Raw genomic sequence first — 12343 nt, 5'->3', positions numbered from 1 at the left:
GTGGAGCGCGCTCCCACCGAAAGCGCAGGAGTGGTGCTCAGGTGGTGTCCCGAGCGCGTGTCCAGAGAAACTGCGGCCTCGATCGGGAGTGGCTGTGAGGAAGGGTAATTTGGGGGAAACGCCAAGTTCTCGCCGCCGCTTCCAGGAAAGCCACCAGCTACTGCTCCAAGGCCGTAGTGGCGCGCAGGGACTGCCTCGAGTGACCACCAGCGCGCGGTGACCCCACTTGTAGTCCGAGAGGCCTGTTCCGGGGCGCCCCGCCTTCCCTTTGCAAGCCCCGCCCCTGCCAGGTCCGGTTGCCTCCTCCCCACTCACAGACCTTAAAAAAGAGGCGGGATGGCGCGCTTTACTCTCCAGAGTGACTGTGCAAACCGACCACGCCTCTGCGACGCCAGCTGTCAGAGCCTTGCGGGGGGCGTGAGGGCTGGCAGTTGACTCCATTCATCGACCCTCAATCGCAACTCTCACGCGGTGAGAAAACCCTGACTTTGCCGAGGCTCAGGTGCAGCGAGGCTCGGCAAAGAAAACTCCTTTCTGCGTCCCTATCCCAGACCGAGCGCCCCCGGCTCTGACGACCCCTAGAAACTCCAGAGTGGGCGCTGAAGTTCCCAGAGCTGGCAACAGGTGTCCAGGGTCGGCTTCCGATTTTCTGGAGACATTGAGATTGCGGTCTTGAACCCCACAAGGGCCCCAGTCCGTTCTCCCAGCCGGCCGTCTGGCGCTGCTGGAAACCGCGCCTCCTCGCAGGTCAGTGTGTCAGCTGAGCCGCCTTCCTGCGGCCTCTTGTGATGCGTGGGTTCCCGCACATCAGAAGTGGCGGGGGTCGCAGGGGCCGGGGTGGTAGGCATTTAGAGGGAACTGAGCGCCACACCTTGATGCCCGCTGTGTTGTCCTTGAATTGCAGGAACCGTTACGCGGCTGGGGCGGGGTTGGGGGAATCGGGTCATAGAGAGGCGGAAACACGACCCTTCCCCTCGCTTTGGGGGAATGGGTTTGGGATGGCAAAAGGCGTATTCAACTGCTTCTTGAGTGAGCTAGCCCTGATCTGACCTACGCGCTACCTCCTGCCTCTCCAACAGTGCACGGTAGCCTGAGGCAGGTGGGTAGGAGCTTGGGGCTCCCTCTTCTTTCTCTGCCTACCTGAGTGCCACGCCTTCGCCCTTCTCTCCCCAGCATGGCCACTGGCCTCAGCCCGGACGATCATCTGTCGCCGACCCTTCTGTCGGCCCAGCAGACCACGCTCCTTCTGCTGCTCTCGGTGCTGGCCGCAGTGCACGTGGGCCAGTGGCTGTTGAGGCAGCGGCGGCGGCAGCCGGGCTCCGCGCCCCCCGGTCCCTTTGCTTGGCCGCTGATCGGAAATGCGGCATCAATGGGCTCGGCGCCGCACCTCTTGTTCGCACGCCTGGCGCGGCGCTACGGCGACGTCTTCCAGATCCATCTCGGCAGCTGCCGGGTGGTGGTGCTGAACGGCGAGCGCGCCATCCGCCAGGCGCTGGTGCACCAGAGCGCGGCCTTCGCCGACCGGCCGCCCTTCGCCTCTTTCCGCGTGGTGTCCGATGGCCGCAGCCTGGCTTTCGGCCAGTACTCGGAGAGCTGGAAGGCGCAGCGGCGCGCGGCGCACAGCACGATGCGAGCCTTCTCCACTCGCCAGCCGCACGGCCGCCGGGTCCTCGAGGGCCACGTGGTAGGCGAGGTGCGGGAGTTGGTAGAGCTGCTGGTGCGCCGCAGCGCGGGCGGCACCTTCCTAGACCCGCGGCCGCTGACCCTGGTGGCCGTGGCCAACGTCATGAGCGCTGTGTGCTTCGGCTGCCGCTACAGCCACGACGACGCTGAGTTCCTCGAACTGCTCAGCCACAACGAGGAGTTTGGGCGCACTGTGGGCGCGGGCAGCCTGGTGGACGTGCTGCCCTGGCTGAAGCGCTTCCCTAACCCCGTGCGCACTGCCTTCCGTGAATTCGAGCAGCTCAATCGCAACTTCAGCGACTTCGTCCTAGACAAGTTCCTGAGGCACCGCGAAAGCCTCCGGCCCGGGGCCGCCCCCCGCGACATGATGGACGCTTTCATCCACTCTGCGGGGGCTGACTCTGGCGATGGTGGCCCGCGCCTGGACGTAGACTACGTGCCGGCCACGGTCACAGACATCTTCGGCGCCAGCCAGGATACTCTCTCCACCGCGCTGCAGTGGCTGCTCGTTCTCTTCACCAGGTAAAGCCTCCAGGAGGCTTGGGTCGGCCTTCCTCCCTCCCACTGTAAAAGGTGGAGTGGAATTAGAATATGCTGAGGTCGCGACTAGCGCTCAAGGAGGGTTTGGGGTTTCGCTGCAGGTCCCCACCTGCCAAAGCTGAGACCGAGTCCAGAAAGCGCGTCTCTGGAAGGCACCGTGCTGGCCGGGATGCGTTCTGCACGCTCCACCCAACCGCGCCGGGACCGCTCGGCATCGCTGATCTTGGAGCTCAGCGCTCCGAGAGGGGATAAATTTGTGTGAAACCACTTGGAATAGCAAGATTAAGTGCCCAAGATCATCCCCCGATCTCCCACATTGGCACGGAGAAGCAAAATTGGAAACGTTCGAAAGGAAAGGGCAGCGTAGTAAAAAATATGTTAAGTAAGCACGCCTAATCGGCTCGGCTGGTCTTCAGCGCTGACTGGAGGCCGTCTGGCCTCGGAGCCAAAAGCCAACCGCCCTTCAAGGCTTTGTATCGCGACATAGCTAGTATTCGGCGGCGGAGCCTCAAGGACCGATAATCAAAGTTTTAGGAACGCGACCAGAAACCAGCGGGTTGTGCTGGGCGTATAACACCGCGGCTCTAGGCGTATAAAACCGCCGCTCTAGGCGTAGAGGTGTCGTGTAAAGAATAGGAGAAGCCGTAACTTCAGCGAACGCTGAGCTGCATCTGTTATAGAAAGGGAAGCTGAGTATCTGGGAGGCACCTGCTAACCTCTCGTATCCTTGGGCTCGGCTGGGTTAGTTGATCCTCAGCCGCGGACCTCTGCTAAATTTGTACACGCACGAATTAAACATGTCTCCGGTATCCCCAGATTAAGCAAATATAACATAAATTTTACATAGGTCATAGTTATATTAAAAGACGAGCCGTTGATTTACATGGGCGGCTGGTATTTTATCTGGCATCCTTACCCCAGGGGCAAATGTCTCATTCAAGGCAAGTCTTGATTGTTTTGAGAGACCAGAAATCCTGGTTATGTAATCTGGCGTACAGGTAGGGGAAGCTGGAAAGTAAAAAAACCTTCTTTTGTTAGAATCCACTGCATCAGAATCCTGTATTTCCTTAGATACTGCTTTCACAATTTGGGGGGGGTGTATATTTAAAATCACTTTTCAGTATTAATATCATGGAAACACATATGGAGGAGGGGCAGAAATCGCATAATGAGAGTCAATAATAGATCAGGAAGAAGACAATTCCAAAATGGGATCAATAAATCCTTTGCTTCCCCAGATAAGCGTGTTATCTTTTGAAACTGCCTGTCTTTTTTTCACCAGAAACCGAATTGTAAATCGTTTTCCGTGTACTCCAATTGGGCAGCAAAAGGGAATAAAACAATTTGGGGGTCACTTTCAATTCACTATAGCTGATGAAAAGTTTTTTAATGAAAAGACAATATGATGGGGTTGGCAAATTGCATTTCCTATTTTTTATGTAACTTATGGAAATGCAGCTATGCCCATTCATTTATATATTGTCTGTAGATGCTTCCACCCTATAGCACAAGCTGGGAGGTAAGAGGGCTTGATCCACAAAGCCTAAAATATTTACTATCTGGCCCTTGATGAAAAAAGTTTGCAAATCTCTGAAAAATCACCCATAATGTCATCACAGGCACACTTAAATTTTTTTTCAAAGTTGCAATAATTACACATTTTTTTACTTCTGACATTTCCACTTACTATAGTGGCCATTTCCCTGTCTTTTAAACTTTATTTTAGTAATTTTTTACTACATAATTTTAGTAATTTTTATGGCTATATAATATTTTGCCATAGTAACAGATCATTATATACAATCATTTCTCATGTTTGTCTAAACATTTCTTTAAAGAGTGAGCTATTTTAATGTTTCTGCTATATTTTAATGTTTCAGCTGTATTTAAAATTTTAGCTATTATGGTTACTTTTTTTATACCTGCTATTTCCTGAAAATAAATTTCCAGACATGGATCACTGGCTTTTAAAAGAGTGGGGAGAAATTACCCTTATAGATCTTGCTTTGTAATAAGATTTTGTTTTCCAGTAGGATTGTACTAGTTTTATCGGCAACAGTGAATAAATGTTACAGTCTGTACCATAATCTCATGAACATTAGGGATTTGCTTTTAAAGTTAGAAGATATGTACCTTTATCTATCAGGATACCAATGATCTTTGTATAAAATGAGAACATTGTGTTCTCTGGAATTGTCTAGGGAGATGAAGAAAAAAAGAATTCACTTTCAGGGTTACATTTTAATTTTTGTGGGCCCCAAGTGCTTTTGCCTTTGAGGACACCTTACTCCATAAAATTTTTTTAAATTAAACTTTATGACTATATTGGTATAAAGATTAGCATGTTAAAATTATAAAACATTATCATTGGCCTAAAAGCTTTTATTCTTCTGATTTTAAAAGAAATGAGTTTTCATGAGTTCCTAAAATGTATTGTATGTCCCCGGCACTTTCTACTGTATCCAGTGGAGAGAAGTCATCCTTACCCTTGTCGTGCTTTTTCAGGCTGAGAAAACTTAGACCCTTTTTTGACTTACGATGGGGAAGAGAGTTAGAGCTGTGTGAGACTTATTATAGGAAATATAACTGTTATACTCCATCTTGTAATAAGTGATAAATTAGGAAACTGTTTTGGATTTTTTTTTTTCTGGAAATGTTAATTCAATTACTGATTCAGATAGCCAGTTTAAAGAAGGGTGGTATAAAAATAAATTGTAATGGGCTTTCTAGATGAAAGAAGGATCAGTGTTCCTCACTGACTTTCTCTCTCTGCCCTTAACACCAAACAGGTATTCGGAAGTGCAGGCGCGGGTACAGGCAGAACTGGATCAAGTGGTGGGTAGGCACCGGCTGCCCACCCTGGAGGACCAGCCCCGCTTGCCCTACGTCATGGCCTTTCTTTATGAAGCCATGCGCTTCTCCAGCTTTGTGCCCCTCACCATTCCGCACGCCACTACGGCTAACGCTTCCGTCTTGGGCTACCACATCCCCAAGGACACGGTGGTGTTTGTTAACCAGTGGTCCGTGAATCATGATCCGGTGAAGTGGTCGAACCCAGAGGACTTTGACCCAACCCGATTCTTGGACAAGGATGGCCTCATCAACAAGGACTTAACGGGCAGCGTGATGATTTTTTCTGTGGGCAAAAGGCGGTGCATCGGGGAAGAGATTTCTAAGATGCAGCTGTTTCTCTTCATCTCCATCCTTGCTCACCAGTGCAATTTCAAGGCCAATCCAGACGAGCCTTTGAAAATGGATTTTAATTATGGCCTGACCATTAAACCCAAGTCATTTAAAATCAATGTGACTCTCAGAGAGTCTATGGAGCTCCTTGATAGTGCTGTCCAAAAGTTACAAGCAGATAAAGAGTGCCAGTGAGAAGCCAGAGGCAAGCAGAAATTTTATAAGTATGCAAGTCAGGAGATGGGAGTAAAATTACAGTTTTTTCCCCCCTAGCTCCTCTGTGCCACTTTCTCAATTAGTCTCTAAAATGAGCATAAACCATCTGACCCACAGATGATGTGCTTTGCACACGTGTCTTCAGAATAGTACCTCACGAGCCCTGGGCTGTGTAGGGGCTCCAGGAGATGTTTTGAGTGAAAGAGCTAAAGGGCCCAAAGAATTTTTTTACATATATTGAATGTTGCCAATAATAATTTCTTGAGGGAGCTTTCTTTGGAGTTAAAACACACATGTACACAGAACTACTTAATAAAGAGGCATTTCAGTAACCATGCCTTGCTTGGTAGGATCCAAGGTTATGTTCTGTATGCTCTATAGAAAATTGTATTAAGCAGTTTTAGGAAATATTGTTGAATAGAATATGCAAAGATGAATAATTTCAGTGTAAGATTGGATGTGATCTGGGGTAATAAGGGAAAAAATAAAGACCAGAAATTCTCTTCTCACGTTTTCAATAAAATAGCTTAGTTAGGCTCTAATATCTATGGGTGGATTTATCTTTTTTGCCCACTGATGTGCTTCCTCTTACTTTATGGGATGAGTCATAAAGTTATTTGCTCAGAAGGAAATCAACTGTAGTTGATTTAGTGGGGTTCAGAGATTTCATGAATTTTAAACTATAAATTGTTAAATCGTAAAAAATTCCAAGCTGAAGACATACCTTGTTTGGTTACTAAAGTACAGAATTTCAATTACGAAGAAAAAAAATTTATCAGCTCAGCTAAACTTTAAGTTTTGTGATTATAACATACTGACTTCAATAAATCTCATAGGTTAAAAAAACAATCACCAAATAGTGTTCAAGATGTATATATATATTACATAATTATTCAGTACCAATATGTATTAGTTATTTTATCACTAAATGGTATTAGTTATTTTGGTCAAGGAAAGGTTGAACAATGTCTTTTATAATGTCACAGCAGATAGAAAAGTACAACCAATTTAACCAATTTTAATTCAAATACATAGTATGAGCTTGAGTAAATCAACTACCTGTTTTTGACATCATGAAAACCAAGTTGAAGCAAAGTCTCTTCTCTCATTGGAAATTTGAATTGAAAAATCTTAAAATTGGATCCGGAAGATGTGTTCCTTATCACTTTACAGCATGTTTATTAAACTTATATTCGCAGTACAGAATATCTTTTCCAAACTGATTTAGTTCATATGTTATACTTCTAAACTCTTGTTGTGCTTAAAATTTTAATTTAGTTTTAAAGCCATTCTGATTGTTGAGTTCCAGGAAGTTACTGGAAATCTGGCTATTAGCCTGTGGAAGGCATGGAGACTGAATCTGTGTCTGCCTGGTGAACAGTGAAAAATGCCACAAAATATCTTGATGTTCTTTATTAAATAACATGGTGGGGAAGTCCCAATATAATGGACCTAGTTTTCCTTTTAAATAATTTTTTAGATAGCAGCGGTGTTTGTGTTTTGGAAAGTCAGAATTAGTCTTGGGAGGTTGTTTTGAGGATTGCATTGGATTTCAGTGGTGCCAATCAGATCGGCTGTGCTATTTAAGACGGCCTATTGATCTTAAGCAGGCTGTCACTTTGGTAACTGTGAAGACCTAAAGCTTGAACAAAATATATATGTTCAGTTTATGCAAATAACTTGAAAACCTTTTTTCAAAAAGTGATGGAAGGTCGCAAAAGTACAAAGTGAAGTTTGGAGTTTTAACTTTCATTGCTCATAAATGTACAAAGGAAGTTGTGAAGTGTCCTAAAAGCTTACTGCTTGTTACATTTCATTAAGCTTTTTGGAATCTTGTATCAAAATTATAAAAGAGTGTATGATTGTGGTGTGTGTTGGGAGGGGCAGTGCAGGGGTAAGAGAAAGGAGTGAAAAATATGAAAAGAAATAAAGATGGCTAAACATTCTCCCACTCATTCAGAATTAATTAATTTGTAGTATGAATATTTAGGGAAAAAAAGTGTTTCATGGGCTAGTGTTGAATCCCAGACAGATTTTTAAAAATCCGCAGCATAGCAGCACTATTATAATGTGGAATTCTTATTAATAAACATTTTATACAATTTTAATTAATAAAATCTCACAGATGTACCTCTTGAATATGAAAAAATCTGTGCCAGTATTTTTAAAGGCCCCAAAGTCAACAGTAGAAATCAGGCTTACCCAATACGTTTCAATTTTTTTGGCACTGGCTATTCCGAAACATTGTTATCTACCCTTCCCTGTGCCCTGAACAGGGCTGAGACTGTAATTTGGGGCTGCCCTAGCCTACTTACTCTGAGAGACTTGTGGCAGCAAAAGTAATCGTGTACCAATCTGGATGCCTCATTAAGTCAACCAGATCCAGATGCTCTGTAATCTGTTTCTATGTACGTAGGCTCAATTCTTCTGGCGCTTTCAGTGATGAGAGAGCCGGGTTTACGAAGAAGACAGTGAGGTGAGTGCTGGGAGATTTCCTGGTTTATTTAATATGTTTGTAACCCAGTTCAAGGAAGGAAAGCAAAACCAAAAACAGACAAATAAAAATAACCAAATTGGAGGGCTGCCGCAATCAGGTTACAGGCTCAATCAGAAAATCTAATTTTATTTCTGCCAGAGAAAGAATGTATTTGGTGGTCACCATTTTAGTCAGAACATCTACTCCAGGTTATTGCAGTAGTTAAATATATTGTTTATTAAATGCTTCACTGATATATTAAAGCTTTGACTCAGTAAGAAAATTGCTTTTCTTTTTTTTTCCTAAACAAGAGGAAGACGTCTCAGGTTTGTTTTATGGATTATCTAAAAGCTTTCATGTCTCAGAACTTAGCCTTTACCTGTGAAATGCTATTCCTGCCTTAACACTTTCATGTTAGATCTATATTAGATCAAATAGTTGCATAGCATTATGTATGGATTTGTATGCTTTTTAGCCTTGACACAACCGTATAATACAAAGGTATACTTTAGTAGATGTTTGTAATTCAAGGATAACCTCTTATTTAACCTTTTCTTGCTTTTATATTTTATCATGTATGCTTTCCATCTGTACACAGCAACTATAATACTTGGTTGTAACGAAATAGATTGGTGGGGACATAGCATTTGTTTGATATACCAAATTTTAAAAATTCTGTATCTGTAATTACCTATAATAGGACACCACTGTCAAAATAATAAAAATCACTTTCATAATCTTGTCAGGAAGTTTTTCTTTATGTTGTAGCAAATGCAATCTAATGTGTTTATTCATTTTAACTACTATTTATAAGTGCTTGAGTTAAAATATTGCATTGTAAATATTTTCTTTGTCCTTTTTACATTTTAGGCAGCTTGCCTTTTTCTTTTTAATAGGTTTTCAACATCCAGTTCTCTACCAAATTCTTGTTCTGTCTCTATTTTTTAGTTGAAATACAGTCGATTTACAATATTATATAAGTTTCAGGAATATAGCATAGTTCATAGATTCAATGTTTTTATAGATTCTGCTCCATTTTAAGTTATTACAAAATAATAGCTATATTCCCTGTGTTGTACAATATATCCTTGTAGGTTATTTATTTTATACACAGTAATTTGTACCTCAATCCCCAACCCCTATTTTGGACCCCTTTCCCACTTCCCACTGGTAACCACTAGTTTGTTCTCTGTATCTATCAGTCTGTTTCTATTTTGTTACAATATTCACTTGTTTTTTTTTTCAAATCCTACATATATGATAAAAATTTTGAATTTATAAGAACCAACTCGGCAGTTAAATTTTAATGGCAAACACCTGGCAAAGTAGGAATTAATTTCTGATTTTGAGAGGTTGAATAGATTGAGATTTTAAGACTCTGACCTTGTATTTCTGCTTCATCTAAAAAATATAGGACGTTTTTCCCCTTTAACAGCTTACCGGTCCTTTTCCTTGAGTATTTCCTTCATTCATTTTGTTTTCTTTTGTCATGAAAACTTTTGTTTTTAATTTAGATGATAAACATTCATTCATTCATTTTGTAAGGGACATGTGCCTTATTTAATACGTGCAATTATTGTCCAATAAAATGGAACAGATGAGAGTTTTCTGTAATATACTATGTGGAAATATTTTTCTGCCAACTTTTTTACCTGGTAAAGATTTGACTTCCCAGGGTCCTGCTGGGGTTCTCCAGGCTTTCCCTACCCCACCCTCACAGATGGCAGGGTCATGCAATGCCAAGGCCCCTTATTTCTTTCAGACTTTAACTCCCATTATTGTGAAATCAGGAAAAGTAATTATGAGGTATAATTGCACACAATGTCATTGAGCCTTTCACTTGAGAACATCACTTTAGCAGCCCAAAGATATGGTTAGAAATTGGTTTAAGAGAATACTTGCTTGTTTTCCAGATGTATTAATCTAGGATCATGAAAATTGTCCTAAAAGTTCAGGACAAGTGAAATAAATATTTTCATAGGAAAAAAATGTCTTTAACGAAGTTGTAATTGGGGTCAGGTGTTTGCAGCAATGTCAAGCAGAGTTGTATTCCACCTAATCAATCTGGTAGAATATACGACTAGAATGCAGGGTGGGAAATGAATACAGTTTTGGACATAAAGCAGGCATGGTTCTTGCAAACTCATAGAGATTGTTTCTATGACTTCAAAGTCAGTTTTTCTGCACAAGCGCTACAGAAGTTTTGGCTGTTACCTCACCCTTATTTTGGTTTAGTGACTCACATACTCTCTGCTCTCAAGTTTTGATCTATTATAATTCTCAGAGAAGGAAAGAGAAAGAAAAGAAATTAATATATTCAAAAATATTTGGAAACAATTCTTTTTAACGGGTTTTTTTCTTTGGCTGCACTTGGTCTCCATAGTGATGCACGGGCTCTCTCTAGTTGAGGTGCGCTGGCTTCTCTTGTCATGGTACACCGGCTTAGTTGCCCTGCAGCATATAGAGTCTGAGTTCCCCAACCAGGGATCGAACCAGCGTACCTTGCATTGGAAGGTGGGTTCATAACCACTGGTCCACTAGGGAAGCCCCTGGAAGCAGTTATTTTTAATGGGAATGATCAGAGGAAAACACTCTAGCTTAAACAGGTAGACACAAGCTGTAGGTAAATAGCAGCTTTGTTTGTTGAGCCTTGATTCACTCACACACAGGCTATGTGGTCTTCAGTCACACTTTTCAACCAGAGCCAAGAATAAGGAGAAAAAATGAAGCTAAAATATGGTGTGAGGGAGACAGTAATGTCATGGGCCAAAATTCTATGTTGAAAAGTGTCAGATTGCAGATGTTCCCTGGAGATGAACTGACTCAAGAGCTCACTGTCTTTCAACAGGCGGGCTTGTCACTTTCCAACGCCCCCATGTTTGGGCACACAAGCCAGTCTGTTCATTTTTCTGTCCCTGTGATCCTGGGTTTTCACCAGCACTGCTCCTCCTTTGTCTCAGCCACATGCCACACTGACAGTATCCTGTGCCAAGAAGACTCACAACAATCCTCCCTTCTAAGGAAAGCTTCCGCAAGCAAGAAAACTTTAAAAAGGGGAAGGGGGAGGTCATATTTTGTTTTGTAATATTAAAACTTCTTTCCCATAATCTGTGGTCAGGAATTTTTGCCTGAAGTTCATCCATAGGTTGGACTGTGAAGTGGCCTGATTTGAGAACTCTCCCTGATAGGAGTGGAACAGTGCACCACACTCCACATTGGCTCTTATGACCAATCAGAACCTTTCCTGCTCTCAGAGACATTGAACAGGATTCAATAGGATAGCGAGACTCTCCAGCCAGAGAAAGTGTGCAAAACCGAGGCATGAATGAGACAGGCGTGTTAACAGGAAGCCTGCTTTTGAAGAGTGTGGCTGGAGCAAATGGAATTGGTTTTGGACTGCTTGAGATCCCTTTAAGTGATAAAAAGGCTAAATTAATTAAATATATTATGCTAAATAACACGATATTATACAAATTATGCAATATTCCCCCCCAACACCTAACAGCTCCTGAGAGGCTTGCTGGTCAGGGCTCAGAGTCTTTACACCAGACTGAAAAATCTTCCAGCTTCTTTAAAAAGTGTTTAATCCTGCTTTTATTCCTAGGTGCCCACTTTTGTTTCTTTCCCTTTCCATCTCAGTACTGTTTAATATGCATTTTTTTTGTTTGTATGTGTTCCAGAAAAATGTGTATGATTGTTTTGGATACGTGTGTGCATGCTAAGTCGCTTCAGTAGTGTCCAGCTGTGTGCGACCCTATGAACTGTAGCCCGCCAGGCTCCTCTGCTCATGGAATTTCCCAGGCAAGAGTACTGGAGTGATTCTCAGGGAATTTTCCTGATCCAGGGATCGAACTTGAGTCTTTTAAGTCTCCCGCATTGGCAGGCAGGTTCCTTACCACTAGTGCCAGCTGGGAAGTATACATGTGTTTTTAAGGTATACATGTGTTTGTGTGAATGCTGTTCCTATTTTATCCTGTTGCTCAGTCTTCTCTTAGCACATCATTTTAAAGACCCATCTCTGTCTGATCTCATGGTTTAACTGCTACCTAAAATTCCGAGATATTCATCCATCATGTTTTCTCTAGCCACTTTCTTGATAATGGGCACTTAGATGGCCCCCAAACCCATGCATCCCCAACTAAAGCTTCAAGGAACATCCTTGTATGTGTTCCCTTGCCAACTTATAAAAAATTTGCAGTGCACACCATACCCGTGATTAGAGGTGCTGGACAAGCAGATCTATGT

At 43.2% G+C, this 12343-nt stretch overlaps 1 protein-coding gene across 1 annotated transcript; it reads left to right on the top strand.

Moving 5' to 3' along the window:
• Positions 1-349: 349 nt before the first annotated feature.
• On the top strand, positions 350-8839 carry LOC102406111 (cytochrome P450 1B1). The gene is made up of 3 exons (XM_006048936.4): positions 350-747; positions 1174-2205; positions 5013-8839. The coding sequence occupies exons 2-3, from the start codon at positions 1175-1177 to the stop codon at positions 5599-5601; spliced, it is 1620 nt and encodes a 539-aa protein (XP_006048998.4). The 5' UTR covers positions 350-747; position 1174; the 3' UTR covers positions 5602-8839.
• The last annotated feature ends 3504 nt before the right edge of the window (positions 8840-12343 follow it).

The sequence above is a fragment of the Bubalus bubalis genome, chromosome 12, assembly GCF_019923935.1.
Source record: "Bubalus bubalis isolate 160015118507 breed Murrah chromosome 12, NDDB_SH_1, whole genome shotgun sequence".
Taxonomy (NCBI): domain Eukaryota; kingdom Metazoa; phylum Chordata; class Mammalia; order Artiodactyla; family Bovidae; genus Bubalus; species Bubalus bubalis.
The sequence above is the reverse complement of the archived record's forward strand: the minus strand, read 5'-3'. Positions and strand labels throughout refer to the sequence as shown.